This window comes from Bombina bombina, chromosome 1, assembly GCF_027579735.1.
Source record: "Bombina bombina isolate aBomBom1 chromosome 1, aBomBom1.pri, whole genome shotgun sequence".
Lineage (NCBI taxonomy): Eukaryota > Metazoa > Chordata > Amphibia > Anura > Bombinatoridae > Bombina > Bombina bombina.
The window spans coordinates 889,255,448-889,280,503 of NC_069499.1; the positions used below are offsets into that span (position 1 = coordinate 889,255,448).

Here is a 25,056-nt window from a genome sequence, read left to right on the forward strand (position 1 = left end):
GAACCGCAGAGATTAGACAGGAGCTGGATTCCGCCCAAACCAAAATTCGAGATACTTCTTTCATAGCCAGAGGACTGTGAGTCCCTCCTTGATGATTGATGTATGCCACAGTTGTGACATTGTCTGTCTGAAAACAAATGAACGATTCTCTCTTCAGAAGAGGCCAAAACTGAAGAGCTCTGAAAATTGCACGGAGTTCCAAAATATTGATCGGTAATCTCACCTCCTGAGATTCCCAAACTCCTTGTGCCGTCAGAGATCCCCACACAGCTCCCCAACCTGTGAGACTTGCATCTGTTGAAATTACAGTCCAGGTCGGAAGCACAAAAGAAGCCCCCTGAATTAAACGATGGTGATCTGTCCACCACGTTAGAGAGTGTCGAACAATCGGTTTTAAAGATATTAATTGAGATATCTTTGTGTAATCCTTGCACCATTGATTCAGCATACAGAGCTGAAGAGGTCGCATGTGAAAACGAGCAAAGGGGATTGCGTCCGATGCAGCAGTCATAAGACCTAGAATTTCCATGCATAAGGCTACCGAAGGGAATGATTGTGACTGAAGGTTTCGACAAGCTGAAATAAATTTTAGACGTCTCTTGTCTGTTAAAGACAGAGTCATGGACACTGAATCTATCTGGAAACCCAGAAAGGTTACCCTTGTCTGAGGAATAAATGAACTTTTTGGTAAATTGATCCTCCAACCATGATCTTGAAGAAACAACACAAGTCGATTCGTATGAGATTCTGCTAAATGTAAAGACTGAGCAAGTACCAAGATATCGTCCAAATAAGGAAATACCACAATACCCTGTTCTCTGATTACAGACAGAAGGGCACCGAGAACCTTTGTAAAAATTCTTGGAGCTGTAGCTAGGCCAAATGGCAGAGCCACAAACTGGTAATGCTTGTCCAGAAAAGAGAATCTCAGGAACTGATAATGATCTGGATGAATCGGAATATGCAGATATGCATCCTGTAAATCTATTGTGGACATATAATGCCCTTGCTGAACAAAAGGCAAGATAGTCCTTACAGTTACCATCTTGAACGTTGGTATCCTTACATAACGATTCAATATTTTTAGATCCAGAACTGGTCTGAAGGAATTCTTCTTTGGTACAATGAAGAGATTTGAATAAAACCCCATCCCCTGTTCCGGAACTGGAACTGGCATAATTACTCCAGCCAACTCTAGATCTGAAACACAATTCAGAAATGCTTGAGCTTTCACTAGATTTACTGGGATACGGGAAAGAAAAAATCTCTTTGCAGGAGGTCTCATCTTGAAACCAATTCTGTACCCTTCTGAAACAATGTTCTGAATCCAAAGATTGTGAACAGAATTGATCCAAATTTCTTTGAAAAAACGTAACCTGCCCCCTACCAGCTGAGCTGGAATGAGGGCCACACCTTCATGAGGACTTAGAAGCAGGCTTTGCCTTTCTAGCAGGCTTGGATTTATTCCAGACTGGAGATGGTTTCCAAACTGAAACTGCTCCTGAGGATGAAGGATTAGGCTTTTGTTCTTTGTTGAAACGAAAGGAACGAAAACGATTATTAGCCCTGTTTTTACCTTTAGATTTTTTATCCTGTGGTAAAAAAGTTCCTTTCCCACCAGTAACAGTTGAGATAATAGAATCCAACTGAGAACCAAATAATTTGTTACCCTGGAAAGAAATGGAAAGTAGAGTTGATTTAGAAGCCATATCAGCATTCCAAGTCTTAAGCCATAAAGCTCTTCTAGCTAAAATAGCTAGAGACATAAACCTGACATCAACTCTGATAATATAAAAAATGGCATCACAGATAAAATTATTAGCATGCTGAAGAAGAATAATAATATCATGAGAATCATGATGTGTTACTTGTTGCGCTAAAGTTTCCAACCAAAAAGTTGAAGCTGCAGCAACATCAGCCAAAGATATAGCAGGTCTAAGAAGATTACCTGAACACAGATAAGCTTTTCTTAGAAAGGATTCAATTTTCCTATCTAAAGGATCCTTAAATGAAGTACCATCTGACGTAGGAATAGTAGTACGTTTAGCAAGGGTAGAAATAGCCCCATCAACTTTAGGGATTTTGTCCCAAAATTCTAATCTGTCAGACGGCACAGGATATAATTGCTTAAAACGTTTAGAAGGAGTAAATGAATTACCCAATTTATCCCATTCTTTGGAAATTACTGCAGAAATAGCATTAGGAACAGGAAAAACTTCTTGAATAACCACAGGAGATTTAAATACCTTATCCAAACGTTTAGAATTAGTATCAAGAGGACCAGAATCCTCTATTTCTAAAGCAATTAGTACTTCTTTAACCCCTTAATGACCACAATATACCCTGTATGTCACTGGTCTTTAAGGGTTTTTCAGGACATAATAGCACAAGTCTAGAATAAAGACGCTATTAATACTCTCCCTCCAGCAGGCTTTGTGGAATAGAGCAGTCTCAACGCTGGTGGCAAGACCACGCTATAAAACAATCAAGTCCCAAAAAAGGCCAGTGACATACAGGGTATGTCGCTGGTCCTTAAGGGGTTAAGTAAAGAACAAATAAATTCCATTTTAAATAAATATGAAGATTTATCAGCATCAATCTCTGAGACAGAATCCTCTGAACCAGAAGAGTCATCAGAATCAGAATGATGATGTTCATTTAAAAATTCATCTGTAGGGAGAGAAGTTTTAAAAGATTTTTTACGTTTACTAGAAGGAGAAATAACAGACATAGCCTTCTTTATGGATTCAGAAACAAAATCTCTTATGTTATCAGGAACATTCTGCACCTTAGATGTTGAAGGAACTGCAACAGACAATGGTACTTTACTAAAGGAAATATTATCTGCATTAACAAGTTTGTCATGACAATTAATACAAACAACAGCCGGAGGAAACAGAATTTATGTTTACCTGATAAATTACTTTCTCCAACGGTGTGTCCGGTCCACGGCGTCATCCTTACTTGTGGGATATTCTCTTCCCCAACAGGAAATGGCAAAGAGCCCAGCAAAGCTGGTCACATGATCCCTCCTAGGCTCCGCCTTCCCCAGTCATTCGACCGACGTAAAGGAGGAATATTTGCATAGGAGAAATCATATGATACCGTGGTGACTGTAGTTAGAGAAAATAAATCATCAGACCTGATTAAAAAAACCAGGGCGGGCCGTGGACCGGACACACCGTTGGAGAAAGTAATTTATCAGGTAAACATAAATTCTGTTTTCTCCAACATAGGTGTGTCCGGTCCACGGCGTCATCCTTACTTGTGGGAACCAATACCAAAGCTTTAGGACACGGATGATGGGAGGGAGCAAATCAGGTCACCTAGATGGAAGGCACCACGGCTTGCAAAACCTTTCTCCCAAAAATAGCCTCAGAAGAAGCAAAAGTATCAAATTTGTAAAATTTGGTAAAAGTGTGCAGTGAAGACCAAGTCGCTGCCTTACATATCTGATCAACAGAAGCCTCGTTCTTGAAGGCCCATGTGGAAGCCACAGCCCTAGTGTAATGAGCTGTGATTCTTTCAGGAGGCTGCCGCCCGGCAGTCTCATAAGCCAATCTGATGATGCTTTTAAGCCAAAAAGAGAGAGAGGTAGAAGTTGCTTTTTGACCTCTCCTTTTACCAGAATAAACAACAAACAAGGAAGATGTTTGTCTAAAATCCTTTGTAGCCTCTAAATAGAACTTTAGAGCACGAACTACATCCAAATTGTGCAACAAACGTTCCTTCTTTGAAACTGGATTCGGACACAAAGAAGGCACAACTATCTCCTGGTTAATATTTTTGTTAGAAACAACTTTCGGAAGAAAACCAGGTTTAGTACGCAAAACCACCTTATCTGCATGGAACACCAGATAAGGAGGAGAACACTGCAGAGCAGATAACTCTGAAACTCTTCTAGCAGAAGAAATTGCAACCAAAAACAAAACTTTCCAAGATAATAACTTAATATCTACGGAATGTAAGGGTTCAAACGGAACCCCTTGAAGAACTGAAAGAACTAAATTGAGACTCCAAGGAGGAGTCAAAGGTTTGTAAACAGGCTTGATTCTAACCAGAGCCTGAACAAAAGCCTGAACATCTGGCACAGCCGCCAGCTTTTTGTGAAGTAAAACAGATAAAGCAGAAATCTGTCCCTTCAAAGAACTTGCAGATAATCCTTTCTCCAAACCCTCTTGTAGAAAGGATAGAATCTTAGGAATTTTTACCCTGTTCCATGGGAATCCTTTCGATTCGCACCAACAGATATATTTTTTCAATATTTTATGGTAAATTTTTCTAGTTACAGGCTTTCTAGCCTGAATAAGAGTATCAATGACAGAATCTGAGAACCCACGCTTTAATAAAATCAAGCGTTCAATCTCCAAGCAGTCAGTTGGAGTGATGCCAGATTCGGATGTTCGAACGGACCTTGAACAAGAAGGTCCCGTCTCAAAGGTAGCTTCCATGGTGGAGCCGATGACATATTCACCAGGTCTGCATACCAAGTTCTGCGTGGCCACGCAGGAGCTATCAAGATCACCGAAGCCCTCTCCTGATTGATCCTGGCTACCAGCCTGGGAATGAGAGGAAACGGTGGGAACACATAAGCTAGGTTGAAGGTCCAGGGCGCTACTAGTGCATCTACTAGAGTCGCCTTGGGATCCCTGGATCTGGACCCGTAGCAAGGAACTTTGAAGTTCTGACGAGACGCCATCAGATCCATGTCTGGAATGCCCCATAATTGAGTTATGTGGGCAAAGATTTCCGGATGGAGTTCCCACTCCCCCGGATGAAATGTCTGACGACTCAGAAAATCCGCTTCCCAATTTTCCACTCCTGGGATGTGGATTGCAGACAAGTGGCAGGAGTGAAGCTCCGCCCAGTGAATTACTTTGGTCACTTCTTCCATCGCCAGGGTACTCCTTGTTCCCCCCTGATGGTTGATATATGCAACAGTCGTCATGTTGTCTGATTGAAACCTTATGAATTTGGCCTTTGCTAGCTGAGGCCAAGCCTTGAGAGCATTGAATATCGCTCTCAGTTCCAGAATGTTTATCGGGAGAAGAGATTCTTCCCGAGACCATAGACCCTGAGCTTTCAGGTGTTTCCAGACCGCGCCCCAGCCCACCAGGCTGGCGTCGGTCGTTACAATGACCCACTCTGGTCTTCTGAAGCTCATCCCTTGGGACAGGTTGTCCAGGGTCAGCCACCAACGGAGTGAATCTCTGGTCCTCTGATCTACTTGGATCGTCGGGGACAGATCTGTATAATCCCCATTCCACTGTCTGAGCATGCACAGTTGTAATGGTCTTAGATGAATTCGCGCAAAAGGAACTATGTCCATTGCCGCAACCATCAGACCTATTACTTCCATGCACTGCGCTATGGAAGGAAGAAGAACAGAATGAAGTACTTGACAAGAGCTTAGAAGATTTGATTTTCTGGCTTCTGTCAGAAAAATCTTCATTTCCAAGGAGTCTATTATTGTTCCCAAGAAGGGAACCCTTGTTGACGGGAATAGAGAACTTTTTTCTACGTTCACTTTCCACCCGTGAGATCTGAGAAAGGCTAGGACAATGTCCGTATGAGCCTTTGCTTGTGGCAGAGACGACGCTTGAATCAGTATGTCGTCCAAGTAGGGTACTACTGCAATGCCCCTTGGCCTTAGCACCGCTAGAAGGGACCCTAGTACCTTTGTGAAAATTCTTGGAGCAGTGGCTAGTCCGAATGGGAGTGCCACAAACTGGTAATGCTTGTCCAGAAAGGCGAATCTTAGGAACCGATGATGTTCCTTGTGGATAGGAATATGTAGATACGCATCCTTTAAATCCACCGTGGTCATGAATTGACCTTCCTGGATGGTAGGAAGAATTGTCCGAATGGTTTCCATCTTGAACGATGGGACCTTGAGAAATTTGTTTAGGATCTTGAGATCCAAAATTGGCCTGAATGTTCCCTCTTTTTTGGGAACTATGAACAGATTGGAGTAAAACCCCATCTCTTGTTCTCCTAATGGAACAGGATGAATCACTCCCATTTTTAACAGGTCTTCTACACAATGTAAGAATGCCTGTCTTTTTATTTGGTCTGAAGACAATTGAGACCTGTGGAACCTTCCCCTTGGGGGTAGTTCCTTGAATTCCAGGAGATAACCTTGAGAAACTATTTCTAGCGCCCAAGGATCCTGAACATCTCTTGCCCAAGCCTGAGCGAAGAGAGAGAGTCTGCCCCCCACCAGATCCGGTTCTGGATCGGGGGCCAGCATCTCATGCTGTCTTGGTAGCTGTAGCGGGCTTCTTGGCCTGCTTACCTTTATTCCAGCCTTGCATCGGTCTCCAGGCTGGCTTGGTTTGAGAAGAATTACCCTCTTGCTTAGAGGATGTAGAATTTGAGGCTGGTCCGTTTCTGCGAAAGGGACGAAAATTTGTTTTATTTTTAGCCTTAAAAGACCTATCCTGAGGAAGGGCGTGGCCCTTTCCCCCAGTGATGTCTGAAATAATCTCTTTCAAGTCAGGGCCAAACAGCGTTTTCCCCTTGAAAGGGATGTTAAGCAATCTGTTCTTGGAGGACACATCCGCCGACCAAGACTTCAGCCAAAGCGCTCTGCGCGCCACAATAGCAAAACCTGAATTTTTCGCCGCTAATCTAGCTAACTGCAAAGTGGCGTCTAAGGTAAAAGAGTTAGCCAACTTAAGTGCTTGAACTCTGTCCATAACCTCCTCATAAGAAGATGCTTGATTGAGCGACTTTTCTAGTTCCTCGAACCAGAAACACGCTGCTGTAGTGACAGGAACAATGCATGAAATTGGTTGTAGAAGGTAACCTTGCTGAACAAACATCTTTTTAAGCAAACCCTCTAATTTTTTATCCATAGGATCTTTGAAAGCACAACTATCTTCTATAGGGATAGTGGTGCGTTTGTTTAGAGTAGAAACCGCTCCCTCGACCTTGGGGACTGTCTGCCATAAGTCCTTCCTGGGGTCGACCATAGGAAATAATTTCTTAAATATAGGGGGAGGGACAAAAGGTATGCCGGGCCTTTCCCATTCTTTATTTACAATGTCCGCCACCCGCTTGGGTATAGGAAAAGCTTCGGGGGGCACCGGGACCTCTAGGAACCTGTCCATCTTACATAATTTCTCTGGAATGACCAAATTGTCACAATCATCCAGAGTAGATAACACCTCCTTAAGCAGAGCGCGGAGATGTTCCAATTTAAATTTAAATGAAATAACGTCAGGTTCAGCTTGCTGAGAAATTTTTCCTGAATCTGAAATTTCTCCCTCAGACAAAACCTCCCTAGCCCCTTCAGACTGGTGTAAGGGCATGTCAGAACCATTATCATCAGCGTCCTCATGCTCTTCAGTATCTAAAACAGAGCAGTCGCGCTTTCGCTGATAAGTGGGCATTTTGGCTAAAATATTTTTAATAGAATTATCCATTACAGCCGTTAATTGTTGCATAGTAAGGAGGATTGGCGCACTAGATGCACTAGGGGCCTCCTGAGTGGGCAAGACTGGTGTAGACATAGAAGGAGATGATGCAGTACCATGCTTACTCCCCTCACTTAAGGAATCATTTTGGGCAACATTATTATCAGTGGCATCATTGTCCCTACTTTGTTTGTCACATTCATCACATATATTTAAATGGATAGGAACCTTGGCTTCCGAACATACAGAACATCGTCTATCTGATAGTTCAGACATGTTAATAGGCATAAACTTGATAACAAAGCACAAAAAACGTTTTAAAATAAAACCGTTACTGTCTCTTTAAATTTTAAACTGAACACACTTTTTTACTGAATATACGCAAAAGTATGAAGGAAATGTTCAAAATTCACCAAAATTTCACCACAGTGTCATAAAGCCTTAAAAGTATTGCACACCAAATTTGAAAGCTTTAACTCTTAAAATAACGGAACCGGAGCCGTTTTTACATTTAACCCCTATACAGTCCCTGGTATCTGCTTTGCTGAGACCCAACCAAGCCCAGAGGGGAATACGATACCAAATGACGCCTTCAATAAGCTTTTTCAGTGGATCTGAGCTCCTCACACATGCATCTGCATGCCTTGCTTCTCAAAAACAACTGCGCATTAGTGGCGCGAAAATGAGGCTCTGCCTATGACTAGAAAAGGCCCCCAGTGAAAAAGGTGTCCAATACAGTGCCTGCCGTTTTTTTTAACAAAATTGCCAAGATTAAAATAACTCTCCAAAGTTATAAACCATTAAATATGCTTATATAGTAATCGTTTTGGCCCAGAAAAATGTCTACCAGTCTTTAAAGCCCTTGTGAAGCCCTTTTATTCTTATATTGAAAATTAAGAAAATGGCTTACCGGATCCCATAGGGAAAATGACAGCTTCCAGCATTACCAAGTCTTGTTAAAAATGTGTCATACCTCAAGCAGCCAAAGTCTGCTCACTGTTTCCCCCAACTGAAGTTAATTCCTCTCAACAGTCCTATGTGGAAACAGCCATCGATTTTAGTAACGGTTGCTAAAATCATTTTTCTCTTACAAACAGAAATCTTCATCTCTTTTCTGTTTCAGAGTAAATAGTACATACCAGCACTATTTTAAAATAACAAACTCTTGATAGAAGAATAAAAACTACATTTAAACACCAAAAAACTCTGAGCCATCTCCGTGGAGATGTTGCCTGTGCAACGGCAAAGAGAATGACTGGGGAAGGCGGAGCCTAGGAGGGATCATGTGACCAGCTTTGCTGGGCTCTTTGCCATTTCCTGTTGGGGAAGAGAATATCCCACAAGTAAGGATGACGCCGTGGACCGGACACACCTATGTTGGAGAAATAGCTACCAAAAGTTTACAGCAGATACACTTAGCTTTGGTAGATCCAGCACTAGACAGCGATTTTCCTGTAGTATCTTCTGACTCAGATGCAACGTGAGACATCTTGCAATATGTAAGAGAAAAAACAACATATAAAGCAAAATTGATCAAATTCCTTAAATGACAGTTTCAGGAATGGGAAAAAATGCCAAGAACAAGCTTCTAGCAACCAGAAGCAATGAAAAATGAGACTTAAATAATGTGGAGACAAAAGCGACGCCCATATTTTTTAGCGCCAAATAAGACGCCCACATTATTTGGCGCCAAAAATGACGCCACATCCGGAACGCCTACACTTTTGGCGCAAAATAACGTCAAAAAATGACGCAACTTCCGGCGACACGTATGACGCCGGAAACGGAAAAGATTTTTTGCGCCAAAAAAGTCCGCGCCAAGAATGACGCAATAAAATGAAGCATTTTCAGCCCCCGCGAGCCTAACAGCCCACAGGGAAAAAAGAGTCAAATTTTTGAAGGTAAGAAAAATTATTAATTCAAATGCATTATCCCAAATATGAAACTGACTGTCTGAAAAATAAGGAATGTTGAACATTCTGAGTCAAGGCAAATAAATGTTTGAATACATATATTTAGAACTTTATAAACAAAGTGCCCAACCATAGCTTAGAGTGTCACAGAAAATAAGATTTACTTACCCCAGGACACTCATCTACATGTTTGTAGAAAGCCAAACCAGTACTGAAACGAGAATCAGCAGAGGTAATGGTATATATAAGAGTATATCGTCGATCTGAAAAGGGAGGTAAGAGATGAATCTCTACGACCGATAACAGAGAACCTATGAAATAGACCCCGTAGAAGGAGATCACTGCATTCAAATAGGCAATACTCTCCTCACATCCCTCTGACATTCACTGCACGCTGAGAGGAAAACCGGGCTCCAACTTGCTGCGGAGCGCATATCAACGTAGAATCTAGCACAAACTTACTTCACCACCTCCATCGGAGGCAAAGTTTGTAAAACTGAATTGTGGGTGTGGTGAGGGGTGTATTTATAGGCATTTTGAGGTTTGGGAAACTTTGCCCCTCCTGGTAGGAATGTATATCCCATACGTCACTAGCTCATGGACTCTTGCTAATTACATGAAAGAAAAAAGCATATTTACATATGCTGTGTTTAGGATCCCCCCTTAACCCCCAACCTCCCTGATCCCCCCCAAAACAGCTCTCTAAGCCTCCCCCTCAGCCTTATTGGGGGCCATCTTGGGTACTGGCAGCTGTCTGCCAGTACCCAGTTTGCACAATCAAATGTTTATTTTTTAATTTTCTTTTAATTTTTTCTGTAGTGTAGCTCTCCCCCCCCCCCCCCACGTACCAACCCCCACCACCTAAATGACACCTAAGGGGGTTTTCTTTTTACATTAAATGTCCCACTTTTATTTTGTTTTGGGACACATCTTTTCTGTAGTGTAGCGGTTCCCACCCGCTCCCTCCCGTGCATGCGCCCGCCCCCTTGTGCACGTGCGCGCAACCCGCACGCTTCCCCGGACTTCCCCGACCACGATCCCGCCCCCCCTCCACATGACCAGGGCCATCGATGGCTGCCACCCACCTCGGCTCCCACCCACCAACGATACCGGCCATCGATGTCCGGTGCAGAGAGGGCCACAGAGTGGCTCTCTCTGCATCGGATGGCCATAGAAGGTTATTGCAGGATGCCTCCATATCGAGGCATCACTGCAATAACCGGAAAGCAGCTGGAAGCTAGCAGGATCGCTTCCAGCTGCTTTCCACACCAAGGACGTGCAGGGTACGTCCTAAGGCGTTAACTGCCTTTTTTCTGAGGACGTACCCTGCACGTTCTCGGTCATTAAGGGGTTAAAATTGTATGCTCTGTCTGATTTATGAAAGAAAATGTTTGGGTTTCAGGTCCCTTTAAATACCGGCTGTTTTAAATTTGTGGAAACATTGCTGTAGAATATAGGTTGAATTTCCCTTTTTTTTAATTTATTTATGATTTCTCCTCAAATGGCAAAACTTACTTCATGCTTCTCTTCATCTCTTGTCAGCATAAGCACTAATATATGATACCAGAAAAAAAAAAATCTTGTTTCTTGAGAAAAAGATTATACTTAGACATTTAACACTTGGGATTGTAGCATAAAATGTTTAATTATGTGTAGTAAATGTATTATTTTGCCCCTTTTCCTGTAATTTAACTTGTAAGTTTAAATTATAGGCTTTGCTTTTTAAAACCAGTGAGAATCCACTCCACACACTAACACTGCTACATTTCACATAGCTATTCTTTGCTTACATGAGTAACTCATATCAGTGGCCTACGCTAGTGATGCCCATTACTTTAATGGGGAATAAACCTTTACAGATATTTGTCAGTATTTCATTTAATTAGGAAAATATATCAACATATTTTTAGGCTGTTTACATTAAATTTCCCTTTAATAAGAGACAAATATTTCTTCTTGCCACAGATTTTAAAGGGATATAAAACAGTGCTCCCTTAGTTAAAAATAAAAGTAAATAGAAAAGTAAGCAGATTGTAACCACTGCCTATATGAAGGGAGCTGCCATGATAAAACGTCTCAGGGATTACCCACTGCATATTATTATTAGTTCTTTGTAAAGCACCAACAGATTCCATAGTGCTATAAACATAGATCTAAAATGCAAAAGGTAGCATTTATAGAGGGCCTGCCAAGAGTTGCACTGTTGTAAACCACCTCTAACGAATGTGATCTACGAAACAGCTGGGCTTGTAGGCTTATATGCTAAGGGGGTTCAAGGGGATGACAAAGGGTCAAATGAAGACCATTTCAAAGCAAGGTGACTTTCTCTACATCCATTGTAGGCATTAACAGAGTTCAGATGATGTGTTACATTATAGTGACTATCATTATAGTCTCAGTGATTTCACTAAGACCTTCAAAAATGACAACATCATATCACAATGATAATTCTTTCCATTATGATTATGGAAAAATAAATTCAAGGGAAAAAATTAAATAAAAAAAACATAATTTATGCTTACCTGATAAATTCCTTTCTTCTGTTGTGTGATCAGTCCACGGGTCATCATTACTTCTGGGATATAACTCCTCCCCAACAGGAAATGCAAGAGGATTCACCCAGCAGAGCTGCATATAGCTCCTCCCCTCTACGTCACTCCCAGTCATTCGACCAAGGACCAACGAGAAAGGAGAAACCAAGGGTGAAGTGGTGACTGTAGTATAATTTAAAAAATATTTATCTGCCTTAAAAAACAGGGCGGGCCGTGGACTGATCACACAACAGAAGAAAGGAATTTATCAGGTAAGCATAAATTATGTTTTCTTCTGTTATGTGTGATCAGTCCACGGGTCATCATTACTTCTGGGATACCAATACCAAAGCAAAAGTACACGGATGACGGGAGGGCTAGGCAGGCTCATTATACAGAAGGAACCACTGCCTGAAGAACCTTTCTCCCAAAAATAGCCTCCGAAGAAGCAAAAGTGTCAAATTTGTAAAATTTTGAAAAAGTATGGAGCGAAGACCAAGTTGCAGCCTTGCAAATCTGTTCAACAGAGGCCTCATTCTTAAAGGCCCAAGTGGAAGCCACAGCTCTAGTAGAATGAGCTGTAATTCTTTCAGGAGGCTGCTGTCCAGCAGTCTCATAGGCTAAACGAATTATGCTACGAAGCCAGAAGGAAAGAGAGGTAGCCGAAGCCTTTTGACCTCTCCTCTGACCAGAGTACACGACAAACAGGGAAGACGTTTGTCGAAATTCCTTAGTTGCCTGCAAATAGAACTTGAGGGCACGAACTACATCCAGATTGTGCAGAAGACGTTCCTTCTTTGAAGAAGGATTCGGGCACAAAGAAGGAACAACGATCTCCTGATTGATGTTCCTGTTAGTGACTACCTTAGGTAAGAACCCAGGTTTTGTACGCAGAACTACCTTATCTGAATGAAAAATCAAATAAGGAGAATCACAATGTAGGGCTGATAACTCAGAGACTCTCCGAGCCGAAGAAATAGCCGTTAAAAATAGAACTTTCCAAGATAACAACTTTATATCAATGGAATGAAGGGGTTCAAACGGAACTCCTTGTAAAACGTTAAGAACCAGGTTTAAACTCCATGGCGGAGCAACAGTTTTAAACACAGGCTTGATCCTAGCTAAAGCTTGACAAAAAGCCTGGACGTCTGGAATTTCTGACAGACGCTTGTGCAACAAAATGGACAGAGCTGAGATCTGTCCCTTTAATGAACTAGCCGATAAACCCTTTTCTAAACCTTCTTGTAGAAAGGACAATATCCTAGGAATCCTAACCTTACTCCAAGAGTAACCTTTGGATTCGCACCAGGATAGGTATTTACGCCATATCTTATGGTAAATCCTTCTGGTAACAGGCTTCCTAGCCTGTATCAGGGTATCAATAACCGACTCAGAAAAACCACGTTTTGATAAAATCAAACGTTCAATTTCCAAGCAGTCAGCTTCAGAGAAGTTAGATTTTGATGTTTGAATGGACCCTGAATCAGAAGGTCCTGTTTTAGAGGTAGAGACCAAGGTGGACAGGATGACATGTCCACTAGATCTGCATACCAAGTCCTGCGTGGCCATGCAGGCGCTATTAGAATCACTGATGCTCTCTCCTGTTTGATTCTGGCAATCAATCGAGGAAGCATCGGGAAGGGTGGAAACACATAAGCCATCCCGAAGGTCCAAGGTGCTGTCAAAGCATCTATCAGAACCGCTCCCGGATCCCTGGATCTGGACCCGTAGCGAGGAAGTTTGGCGTTCTGACGAGACGCCATGAGATCTATCTCTGGTTTGCCCCAGCGTCGAAGTATTTGGGCAAAGACCTCCGGATGAAGTTCCCACTCCCCCGGATGAAAAGTCTGACGACTCAAGAAATCCGCCTCCCAGTTCTCCACTCCCGGGATGTGGATTGCTGACAGGTGGCAAGAGTGAGACTCTGCCCAGCGAATTATCTTTGATACTTCCATCATTGCTAGGGAGCTCCTTGTCCCTCCCTGATGGTTGATGTAAGCTACAGTCGTGATGTTGTCCGACTGAAACCTGATGAACCCCCGAGTTGTTAACTGGGGCCAAGCCAGAAGGGCATTGAGAACTGCTCTCAATTCCAGAATGTTTATTGGAAGGAGGCTCTCCTCCTGATTCCATAAACCCTGAGCCTTCAGAGAATTCCAGACAGCGCCCCAACCTAGTAGGCTGGCGTCTGTTGTTACAATTGTCCAGTCTGGCCTGCTGAATGGCATCCCCCTGGATAGATGTGGCCGATAAAGCCACCATAGAAGAGAATTTCTGGTCTCTTGATCCAGATTCAGAGTAGGGGACAAATCTGAGTAATCCCCATTCCACTGTCTTAGCATGCACAATTGCAGAGGTCTGAGATGTAGGCGAGCAAAAGGTACTATGTCCATTGCCGCTACCATTAAGCCGATCACCTCCATGCATTGAGCTACTGACGGGTGTTGAATGGAATGAAGGACACGGCATACATTTTGAAGCTTTGTTAACCTGTCTTCTGTCAGGTAAATCTTCATTTCTACAGAATCTATCAGAGTCCCCAAGAAGGGAACTCTTGTGAGTGGAAAGAGAGAACTCTTCTTTTCGTTCACCTTCCATCCATGCGACCTTAGAAATGCCAGTACTAACTCTGTATGAGACTTGGCAGTTTGAAAGCTTGGAGCTTGTATCAGAATGTCGTCCAGGTATGGAGCTACCGAAATTCCTCGCGGTCTTAGGACCGCTAGAAGAGTACCCAGAACCTTTGTGAAGATTCTTGGAGCCGTAGCCAATCCGAATGGAAGAGCTACAAATTGGTAATGCCTGTCTAGAAAGGCAAACCTTAGATACCGGTAATGATCCTTGTGAATCGGTATGTGAAGGTAAGCATCCTTTAAATCCACTGTGGTCATGTACTGACCTTTTTGGATCATGGGTAAAATTGTCCGAATAGTTTCCATTTTGAACGATGGAACTCTTAGGAATTTGTTTAGGATCTTTAAATCCAAGATTGGCCTGAAAATTCCCTCTTTTTTGGGAACTACAAACAGATTTGAGTAAAACCCTTGTCCTTGTTCCGACCGCGGAACCGGATGGATCACTCCCATTAATAAAAGATCTTGTACGCAGCGTAGAAACGCCTCTTTCTTTATTTGGTTTGTTGACAACCTTGACAGATGAAATCTCCCTCTTGGGGGAGAGAATTTGAAGTCCAGAAGGTATCCCTGAGATATGATCTCTAGCGCCCAGGGATCCTGAACATCTCTTGCCCAAGCCTGGGCGGAGAGAAAGTCTGCCCCCCACCAGATCCGGTCCCGGATCGGGGGCCCTCGATTCATGCTGTCTTAGGGGCAGCAGCAGGTTTCCTGGCCTGCTTGCCCTTGTTCCAGGACTGATTAGGTCTCCAGCCTTGTCTGTAACGAGCAACAGCTCCTTCCTGTTTTGGTGCAGAGGAAGTTGATGCTGCTCCTGCTTTGAAATTACGAAAGGAACGAAAATTAGACTGTCTAGTCTTAGCTTTGGCTTTGTCCTGAGGCAGGGCATGGCCTTTACCTCCTGTAATGTCAGCGATAATCTCCTTCAACCCGGGCCCGAATAAGGTCTGTCCCTTGAAAGGTATATTAAGCAATTTAGATTTAGAAGTAACATCAGCTGACCAGGATTTTAGCCACAGTGCTCTGCGTGCCTGAATGGCGAATCCTGAATTCTTAGCCGTAAGTTTGGTTAAATGTACTACGGCTTCCGAAATGAAAGAATTAGCTAGTTTAAGGACTCTAAACCTGTCCGTAATCTCGTCCAGCGTAGCTGAACTAATGTTCTCTTCCAGAGATTCAATCCAGAATGCTGCAGCAGCCGTGACCGGCGCGATGCATGCAAGGGGTTGCAATATAAAACCTTGTTGAACAAACATTTTCTTAAGGTAACCCTCTAGTTTTTTATCCATTGGATCTGAAAAAGCACAGCTATCCTCAACCGGGATAGTGGTACGCTTAGCTAAGGTAGAAACTGCTCCCTCCACCTTAGGGACCGTTTGCCATAAGTCCCGTGTGGTGGCGTCTATTGGAAACATTTTTCTAAATATTGGAGGGGGTGAGAACGGCACACCGGGTCTATCCCACTCCTTAGTAACAATTTCAGTAAGTCTCTTAGGTATAGGAAAAACATCAGTACTCGCCGGTACCGCAAAATATTTATCCAACCTACACATTTTCTCTGGTATTGCAACTGTGTTACAATCATTCAGAGCCGCTAAAACCTCCCCTAGTAATACACGGAGGTTCTCCAATTTAAATTTAAAATTTGAAATATCTGAATCCAATCTGTTTGGATCAGAACCGTCACCCACAGAATGAAGCTCTCCGTCCTCATGCTCTGCAAGCTGTGACGCAGTATCAGACATGGCCCTAGTATTATCAGCGCACTCTGTTCTCACCCCAGAGTGATCATGCTTGCCTCTTAGTTCTGGTAATTTAGCCAAAACTTCAGTCATAACAGTAGCCATATCTTGTAATGTTATCTGTAATGGCCGCCCAGATGTACTGGGCGCCACAATATCACGCACCTCCCGAGCGGGAGATGCAGGTACTGACACGTGAGGCGAGTTAGTCGGCATAACTCTCCCCTCGCTGTTAGGTGAAATTTGTTCAATTTGTACAGATTGGCTTTTATTTAAAGTAGCATCAATACAGTTAGTACATAAATTTCTATTGGGCTCCACCTTGGCATTGGAACAAATGACACAGGTATCTTCCTCTGAATCAGACATGTTCAACACACTAGCAAATAAACTTGCAACTTGGCTACAATTTTATTTAATAAAAACGTACTGTGCCTCAAAGAAACACTAAACGATTAATGACAGTTGAAATAATAAACTGAAAAACAGTTATAGCATCAATCCTTGTAAACAACACAACTTTAGCAAAGGTTTCCCATTAGCAAAGCAAAATTAATTAAATTACAGAGTAACGTTTTTTATCACAGTCAATATATAATTCTCACAGCTCTGCTGAGAGAATCTACCTCCCTCAAAAGAAGTTTTGAAGACCCCTGAGTTCTGTAGAGATGAACCGGATCATGCAGGAAATACAATGAGCAACTGACTGGAAATTTTGATGCGTAGCAAAGAGCGCCAAAAACGGCCCCTCCCCCTCACACACAGCAGTGAGGGAGAAACGAAACTGTCATAATTAGAATAAGCAACTGCCAAGTGGAAAAATAGCCCAAACATTTATTCACTCAGTACCTCACTAAATGTAAACGATTCTACATTCCAGCAAAAACGTTTAACATAATCAATACATATAAAAAAATTCTTATGTACTTTTTACAGAGTAATTCCAGTGAAGTACCATTCCCAGAATACTGAAGTGCAAAGTATACATACATGACATTATATCGGTATGGCAGGATTTTCTCATCAATTCCATTGTCAGAAAATAAAAACTGCTACATACCTCTATGCAGATTCATCTGCCCGCTGTCCCCTGATCTGAAGTTTTTACCTCTCCTCAGATGGCCGAGAACAGCAATATGATCTTAACTACTCCGGCTAAAATCATAGTAAAACTCTGGTAGATTCTTCTTCAAACTCTGCCAGAGAGGCAATAACACACTCCGGTGTCATTGTAAAATAACAAACTTTTGATTGAAGTCATAAAAACTAAGAATAATCACCATAGTCCTCTTACACATCCTATCTAGTCGTTGGGTGCAAGAGAATGACTGGGAGTGACGTAGAGGGGAGGAGCTATATGCAGCTCTGCTGGGTGAATCCTCTTGCATTTCCTGTTGGGGAGGAGTTATATCCCAGAAGTAATGATGACCCGTGGACTGATCACACATAACAGAAGAAAGATACATATTTCACATCTTGGTAGCACCTACAGTAAATGAGCACCTTTTTAGTGATTAAACTCTCAAGTCTCCCATTTCTAAGTTCATTGTATCTAGGTCAGTGTTTGAAGGAGTAATCAGAATTTCTTTTGCAAATTAATCAATACTAGTGTTAAAGCCCGTGTACACGGCCAAAATGTGTTACTTATCTCGAGCACACACTAATCCTTAAGACCAGGTATGTTTTTCTCACGCAGTCTGTATTGCGCATGACTGCGTCAGACAAACATACTTGGCCTTTTATTATATAGGATAAGATGTGGTAGGTGTCTTTTTTTGTTATTGACTGTGAAGAGAGTATAGACTTAAACCCATCCAATATGTCTCTGCAAGGATGTACCTGCTGTTCCTTGGGTGTCCGCTCCTGAACAAGTTGGGGTGAGTGTGGAAGATGACGACATTGTAAGCAATAAAAGCACCCAGTAGAAGGACAATCTTCAACTCAAAACTAATCCTCAGGAATACAGAGCAGGCAATAAACCCCAAAATACAGCAGTAGATATAATACTAAGAAAAAAAAAATATAAAGGACAATCAGTGTTTGAGGAAAGATCCTTCATGTGATGATATAACAAAATAAACTGCAATTCCAAAAGGTGTGCAGGTGTAAACTGCGTATATATGTAGTAGATACATAAATATAAATGTCTCTCATGGTACTGCTAGAAGGCGCTTCCATCAATACAGTAGAACTGCTGTTGGGGTACCGCAAGGCTCTGTCCTTGGTCCCCTTCTCTTCTCAATCTACAAATCATCTTTAGGTTCCTTAATAAAGTCCCATGGGTTTCAATACCATTTGTATGCCGATGACACCCAAATCTACCTCTCTGTACCAGACCTATCTTCTTCCTTGCAAACCTATGTCACTAACTGTATTTCTTATATCTCATCTTGGATGTCCTCTAACTACTTTAAGCTAAATCTCTCCAAAACTGAGCTCCTTATTTCCCCCCTTCTTTAAAAATCTCCACCCCCAACTTCTCTATAACTGTTGATAACTCCATCATTACCCTACCTCACATGCTCGATGTCTTGAGGGTCACACTTGACTCATAACTTTCTTTCACTCCTCAAATTCAGTCCTTGGCTAAAGCCTGCCGCTTCCACCTTAAAAACATCTCTAAAATTAGACATTTCCTTTCACAAGACAACTAAGATTCCTAATCCACTCTCTCATCCTTTCCTGCCTCGAATACTGCAACTCTATCCACTCTGGTCTCCCTAGCTGTCACCTAGCCCCTTTACAATCCATAATGAATACCTCTGCCAGGCTCATCTTCCTTACACGTCGCTCTTCATCTGCTGCCCCTCTCTGCCAATCCCTTCACTGGCTTCCTCTAGCTTCCAGAATTAAACACAAAATTCTCACTCCGACATACAAAGCTCCCCCCTACATCTCAGACCTTGTCTCCAGATACTCTCCCACCCGTCCCCTTCGCTCTGCCCATGATCTCCTCCTCTCCTGTTACCTCCTTACATTCCCGTTTACAAGACTTCTCTAGACTGGCTCCCAACTTGTGGTACTCTCTGCCTCGCTCCACAAGACTCTCCCCTAGTTTTGAAAGCTTCAAGCACTCCCTAAAGGCTGTACTATTCAGGGATGCATACAACCTACACTAACCTTTCCTAACTCTACTGCTATCCCCCTTGAACCCCTTAGCATGTAAGCCTATGAGCCCAGCTGTTTGTAATTCACCTGCATAATATGATAGTGCAACTCTTGCCAGGGACCTCTACCCATTTTACCCCCTATAAATGTTACCTTGTATACTGCCTATGTTTAAAGCGCTGCAGAATCTGTTGGCGCTCTACGAATACCTAATAACTGCATAACCAACAAGTGCATAATAAAAAGACAATGCAATTGCACTTACTCTGAATTTTCAATGAGCAGCAGATTACAAATTTAAAAATTTACTTCAATTCGCTGCCCTCCCATATCACGTGACAACCATCTGCCAATAACATACTCTGATACATATACATTGTGAACTCTTGCACATACTCAGTAGGAGCTAGTACCTCATAAAGTGTGCATATAAAACAACAGATCAATATTTGATAATTGAAGTAAACTGAAAAATATTTAAAAAATTGTTTGCTCTATCTGATTTTGAACTTTTATTAAGTTACATGGTGAAGGTATTTTCCTTTATATTTTATATTATTAAATGGTAGATAATGTACCTAGTGAGAATGTCAGAAGCAAAACTTTCCCTATCTGAATGTTTCTAGGGGCTTCACAACTATTTCAGTTTTTGGTCAGTAAAGCCACACATTCCCAGAGATTTTAACTTATTAGGGCATGCAAATATTCTGTAGAATGACTAATAGTCCTCTACTGTTCATCGGGTAGTACCAATTCCCACCAGCAGGCACAAACAGGTACGGCCAATACCCAAGCAATGTACAAAAGTACTGGGTGATTTAAGATTGTTATTTCCCTACTATACTCTATAGCAAGAGTGCAACCTGAGTGCTGTACCAAAGAAACGTTATGCTGTGAAAAAATGTGTCAGACTGACTTTATAATGACATTTTTAATGAATTGATAACAGAGACATCACGTCAAATCTCCTGGCCCTGTAGAACTTCAGTAAAGCACATAAAATCAGGTTTGTGTTACCACATACCCACATCTGGTCAGACTATGTATTTTCAACTTATCCACCTAGGACCTTAGATGCCGGGTTCTGCAACCCCTCTGACAGCCTGGCTGTGACTATTGCTCTCCATAACATCATTGGAAATGGTGCACATGGAACGCAGGTTGATAACACCCACTATATTGCTTTCCTACCTACAATTTACCTCTAATAATGATTTACAGGACCTTTTATATTATTATTCAGTATTTTAGAAGAGCTTCCTAGTATCTGCTGCTGTGGTCCTGGTACTTACTGGGATACTCTGGCATCTGCTGTCAGTTTCTAGAGAAGAGCTGTTGCACATCTGGAGTGTCTGATCCAGGGGCTGCAAAGAGAAAAATTGATGTGATGAGATATGTACATTGTTGTCAGTCATATGAGCAACTTCAGCTAAGCCAGAGAACACTTCCTTGCATAAAGCACTTACCAAATTCACTATGGAGATCACCAGTAAAGATCCAATAGTGAGCGCAGCCAGTGGTACTCTCAGAAGTGGCCTAGTTTCCACCATCTCTGCCACTGAACATAAAACACGTGAAAATCTGGTCTGCTCATTACAGAAACGCTGAAAATAAATAAGCATGTTAAATATATATATATATATATATTTATAATTTTTTATATATATTTATATATGTTATAACCCCACTCCACTCCAACACCACAACCAGGTTGTACTAGGATGTATCTCCTAACTTCTTACACTAAATTGTTTTATAGTAAAACTCTTCAGTATAAATTTAATAGGCTGAAATAATATCTTACACATAACTTAAATGGCCATAAGTAAAAAAAATGACATGCTCTAATCCGCTAAAGGATGTAATTTTATAACTATCGACCCTGCTTTACTGTGTGTTTAACCTCCACAAAGCTGTTTGGGACCCCTTGGTGCACTGCTAATCCTGAGAAGAAAATGCTGCTGATCCAATCAGCAGCGCTAGTTGCAAATCTGAGTAGTGTGTATGGGCTGCTGATCAGCAGCAAGTTTCGTTCAGGACTAGTAGTACTCCACAGGTCCCAAGCACCACTTCTACTAAGTGTTTAATCCTTCAGCTGGGGGCTAAACACACAGGATAGCACAGTCAATAGTGGCATACTCTTATGGTTTAGAGCATGTAAAAAAAAATGTTGCGGCCCTTTAATATATGTGGTTGTTAGGTAATATCATTTTGTGCTTATTATTACATTTAATCCATTAACTAAACAACGAAGAGGTGTGTGAGCTTTAATGTGCTCTAATGAGTAACAGAAACTAGAGAGATGGTTAGTGGATCTACCCCAAAGTATTTAGACTATATTCTAAAATAATAAATGATGTAGCTATTTTCTTTTTAATGGTTAATGCTTACAGTTAAAACAACATCATTTAAAATTGTAAATTTTATGGTCAGTCCCCATAAAGGTGCTATTCTGACTGCCCTCCTATACAAACCAATTTTTTTAACCAAATACATACTTCGTTACCAAACCTATATTCTATCCAATGTGTCTTGTGTATTAGCTCTAGTTAGTGCCACCCACTAAAACTATAAAAGGTTAAAGATCACGCGTTCTGTATTGTTTCTATTCGTTGGTTTTCCCTGGAACATTTTTACTCCCTTCACTTGCAAACACTCACTGCGCATTTATCTGCATAAGAGATGAACAGGACAATAATGACAAGCAGGGACACCAAGCCAAACGAGACTCCCAGTTTTGTACTCCTAGAAAAAGCACAGAGAGAAGTATTTAAACAACAGGAATAAACCCAGTCTGTACCCATTCATAGTATGGACCTAGATCTGAATTAAAAGTTATTTATCCCTGTTAATCTACTAGAGTTTTATGAATATGTGCACAAGCAACATGGATATAGCACATAAAACTATTCTTAAAGTTCTTTTTGCTATCACCTTGGCATCACCAGAATTTGGATCAGGAAAATACACAGGAACACCAGGCTGGCACATAGGAAGTAATTCCGGATACCGGGAATCCTGATGAAGCGATACTGTATAAAAACAAAAACAAATAAATCGTATTTACTAGCTGTGTTCTATTAAAGAAAGTCATGTTTAAGGCTAAAAAGATGCAGAAGGGGATAATGGAAGTCTACATACATACAGACCCATTATACCTACTATTACCATAAATAAAAAAAGAATACAAACTGATACTCAGTTTTTATGCCAGAGCAACACTGGCTCATTGGGATATGCAGAAAACACGGGAGACAAGAAACAGTGTAAGCTGGAGAACCCACATCATCTAGTCTGGAACTATTTGCAAAATCACAAGGAAGAAAGAAAATTCAGGTGGTGGTTGTACCCTTGCAGAAGAAAAATTCCCAGGACATACTTGAAAACGAGAGAAATCTCAATGTATCCTTCCTGGTAAAATATTTTATAAAGAAATAAAGAAAACATAATTTATGCTTACCTGATAAATTTATTTCTCTTGTGGTGTATCCAGTCCACGGATCATCCATTACTTGTGGGATATTCTCCTTCCCAACAGGAAGTTGAAAGAGGATCACCCACAGCAGAGCTGCTATATAGCTCCTCCCCTAACTGCCATATCCAGTCATTTGCCCGAAGACAAGCAGAGAAAGGAGAAACCATAGGGTGCAGTGGTGACTGTAGTTTAAAGTTAAAAAATACCTGCCTTAAAATGACAGGGCGGGCCGTGGACTGGATACACCACAAGAGAAATAAATTTATCAGGTAAGCATAAATTATGTTTTCTCTTGTAAGGTGTATCCAGTCCACGGATCATCCATTACTTGTGGGATACCAATACCAAAGCTAAAGTACACGGATGAAGGGAGGGACAAGGCAGGTACTTAAACGGAAGGTACCACTGCCTGTAAAACCTTTCTCCCAAAAATAGCCTCCGAAGAAGCAAAAGTATCAAATTTATAGAATTTTGAAAAGGTATGAAGCGAAGACCAAATCGCCGCCTTGCATATCTGTTCAACAGAAGCCTCATTTTTAAAGGCCCATGTGGAAGCCACAGCTCTAGTAGAATGAGCTGTAATCCTTTCAGGAGGCTGCTGGCCAGCAGTCTCATAAGCTAAGCGGATTATGCTTTTTAGCCAAAACGAAAGAGAGGTTGCCGAAGCCTTTTGGCCTCTCCTCTGTCCAGAGTAGACAACAAACAAAGCAGATGTTTGACGAAAATCTTTAGTAGCTTGTAAATAATACTTTAAAGCACGAACCACGTCAAAATTGTGTAACAGACGTTCCTTCTTTGAAGAAGGATTAGGACACAATGATGGAACAACAATCTCCTGATTGATATTCTTATTAGATACCACCTTAGGTAAAAACCCAGGTTTGGTACGCAGAACTACCTTATCTGCATGGAAGATCAGATAAGGAGAATCACATTGTAAGGCAGATAACTCGGAAACTCTACGAGCCGAGGAAATAGCTACCACAAAAAGAACTTTCCAAGATAAAAGTTTGATATCTATGGAATGAAGAGGTTCAAACGGAACCCCTTGAAGAACTTTAAGAACCAAATTTAAGCTCCATGGCGGAGCAACGGGTTTAAACACAGGCTTGATTCTAACTAAAGCCTGACAAAATGCCTGAACGTCTGGAACATCCGCCAGACGCTTGTGCAAAAGAATAGACAGAGCAGAAATCTGTCTCTTTAAGGAACTAGCTGACAATCCTTTTTCCAATCCTTCTTGGAGAAAAGATAATATCTTGGGAATCCTGACCTTACTCCATGAGTAACCCTTGGATTCACACCAATAAAGATATTTACGCCATATCTTATGATAGATTTTCCTGGTGACAGGCTTTCGTGCCTGAATTAAGGTATCAATGACTGACTCAGGGAGAAGCCACGCTTTGATAAAATCAAGCATTCAATCTCCAGGCAGTCAGTCTCAGAGAAATTAGATTTGGATGGTTGAAAGGACCTTGAAGTAGAAGGTCCTGTCTCAGCGGCAGAGTCCATGGTGGAAAGGATGACGTGGCCACGCAGGTGCTATCAAGATCACCGATGCTCTCTCCTGCTTGATTTTGGCAATCAGACGAGGGAGCAGAGGAAACGGTGGAAACACATAAGCCAGGTTGAAAGACCAAGGTGCTGCTAGAGCCTCTATCAGCGTCGCCTTGGGATCCCTGGACCTGGATCCGTAACAAGGAAGTTTGGCGTTCTGGCGAGACGCCATGAGATCCAGATCTGGTTTGCCCCAACGATTAATCAATTGTGCAAACACCTCCGGATGGACTTAGAAAATCCGCCTCCCAGTTCTCTACACCTGGGATATGGATAGCTGATAGGTGGCAAGAGTGAATCTCTGCCCAGCGAATTATCTTTGAGACTTCTAACATCGCTAGGGAACTCCTTGTTCCCCCTTGATGGTTGATGTAAGCCACAGTCGTGATGTTGTCCGACTGAAATCTGATGAACCTCATTGTCGCTAGCTGAGGCCAAGCGTGAAGAGCATTGAATATCGCTCTCAGTTTCAGAATGTTTATTGGAAGGGGTGTCTCCTCCTGAGTCCACGATCCCTGAGCCTTCAGGGAGTTCCAGACTGCCTCCCAGCCTAGAAGGCTGGCATCTGTCGTTACAATTGTCCAATCTGGCCTGCGAAAGGTCATACCTTTGGACAGATGGACCCGAGATAGCCACCAGAGAAGAGAATCCCTGGTCTCTTGATCCAGATTTAGTA

The 25,056-nt window shown here is 42.0% G+C and overlaps 1 protein-coding gene across 3 annotated transcripts in view; it reads right to left on the reverse strand.

Moving 5' to 3' along the window:
- ADCY7 (adenylate cyclase 7) overlaps positions 1-25,056 on the reverse strand; it is a 722,067-nt gene that overhangs the window by 42,322 nt on the left and 654,689 nt on the right. For all 3 annotated transcript variants that reach the window (XM_053699557.1, XM_053699558.1, XM_053699559.1), the window contains 5 exons: positions 22,280-22,377; positions 22,006-22,090; positions 20,812-20,949; positions 20,638-20,709; positions 18,077-18,243 (listed from right to left, as the gene is read on the reverse strand). In XM_053699557.1, coding sequence (XP_053555532.1) covers positions 18,077-18,243; positions 20,638-20,709; positions 20,812-20,949; positions 22,006-22,090; positions 22,280-22,377 — 560 coding nt within the window. The remainder of the gene's footprint in view (positions 1-18,076; positions 18,244-20,637; positions 20,710-20,811; positions 20,950-22,005; positions 22,091-22,279; positions 22,378-25,056) is intronic.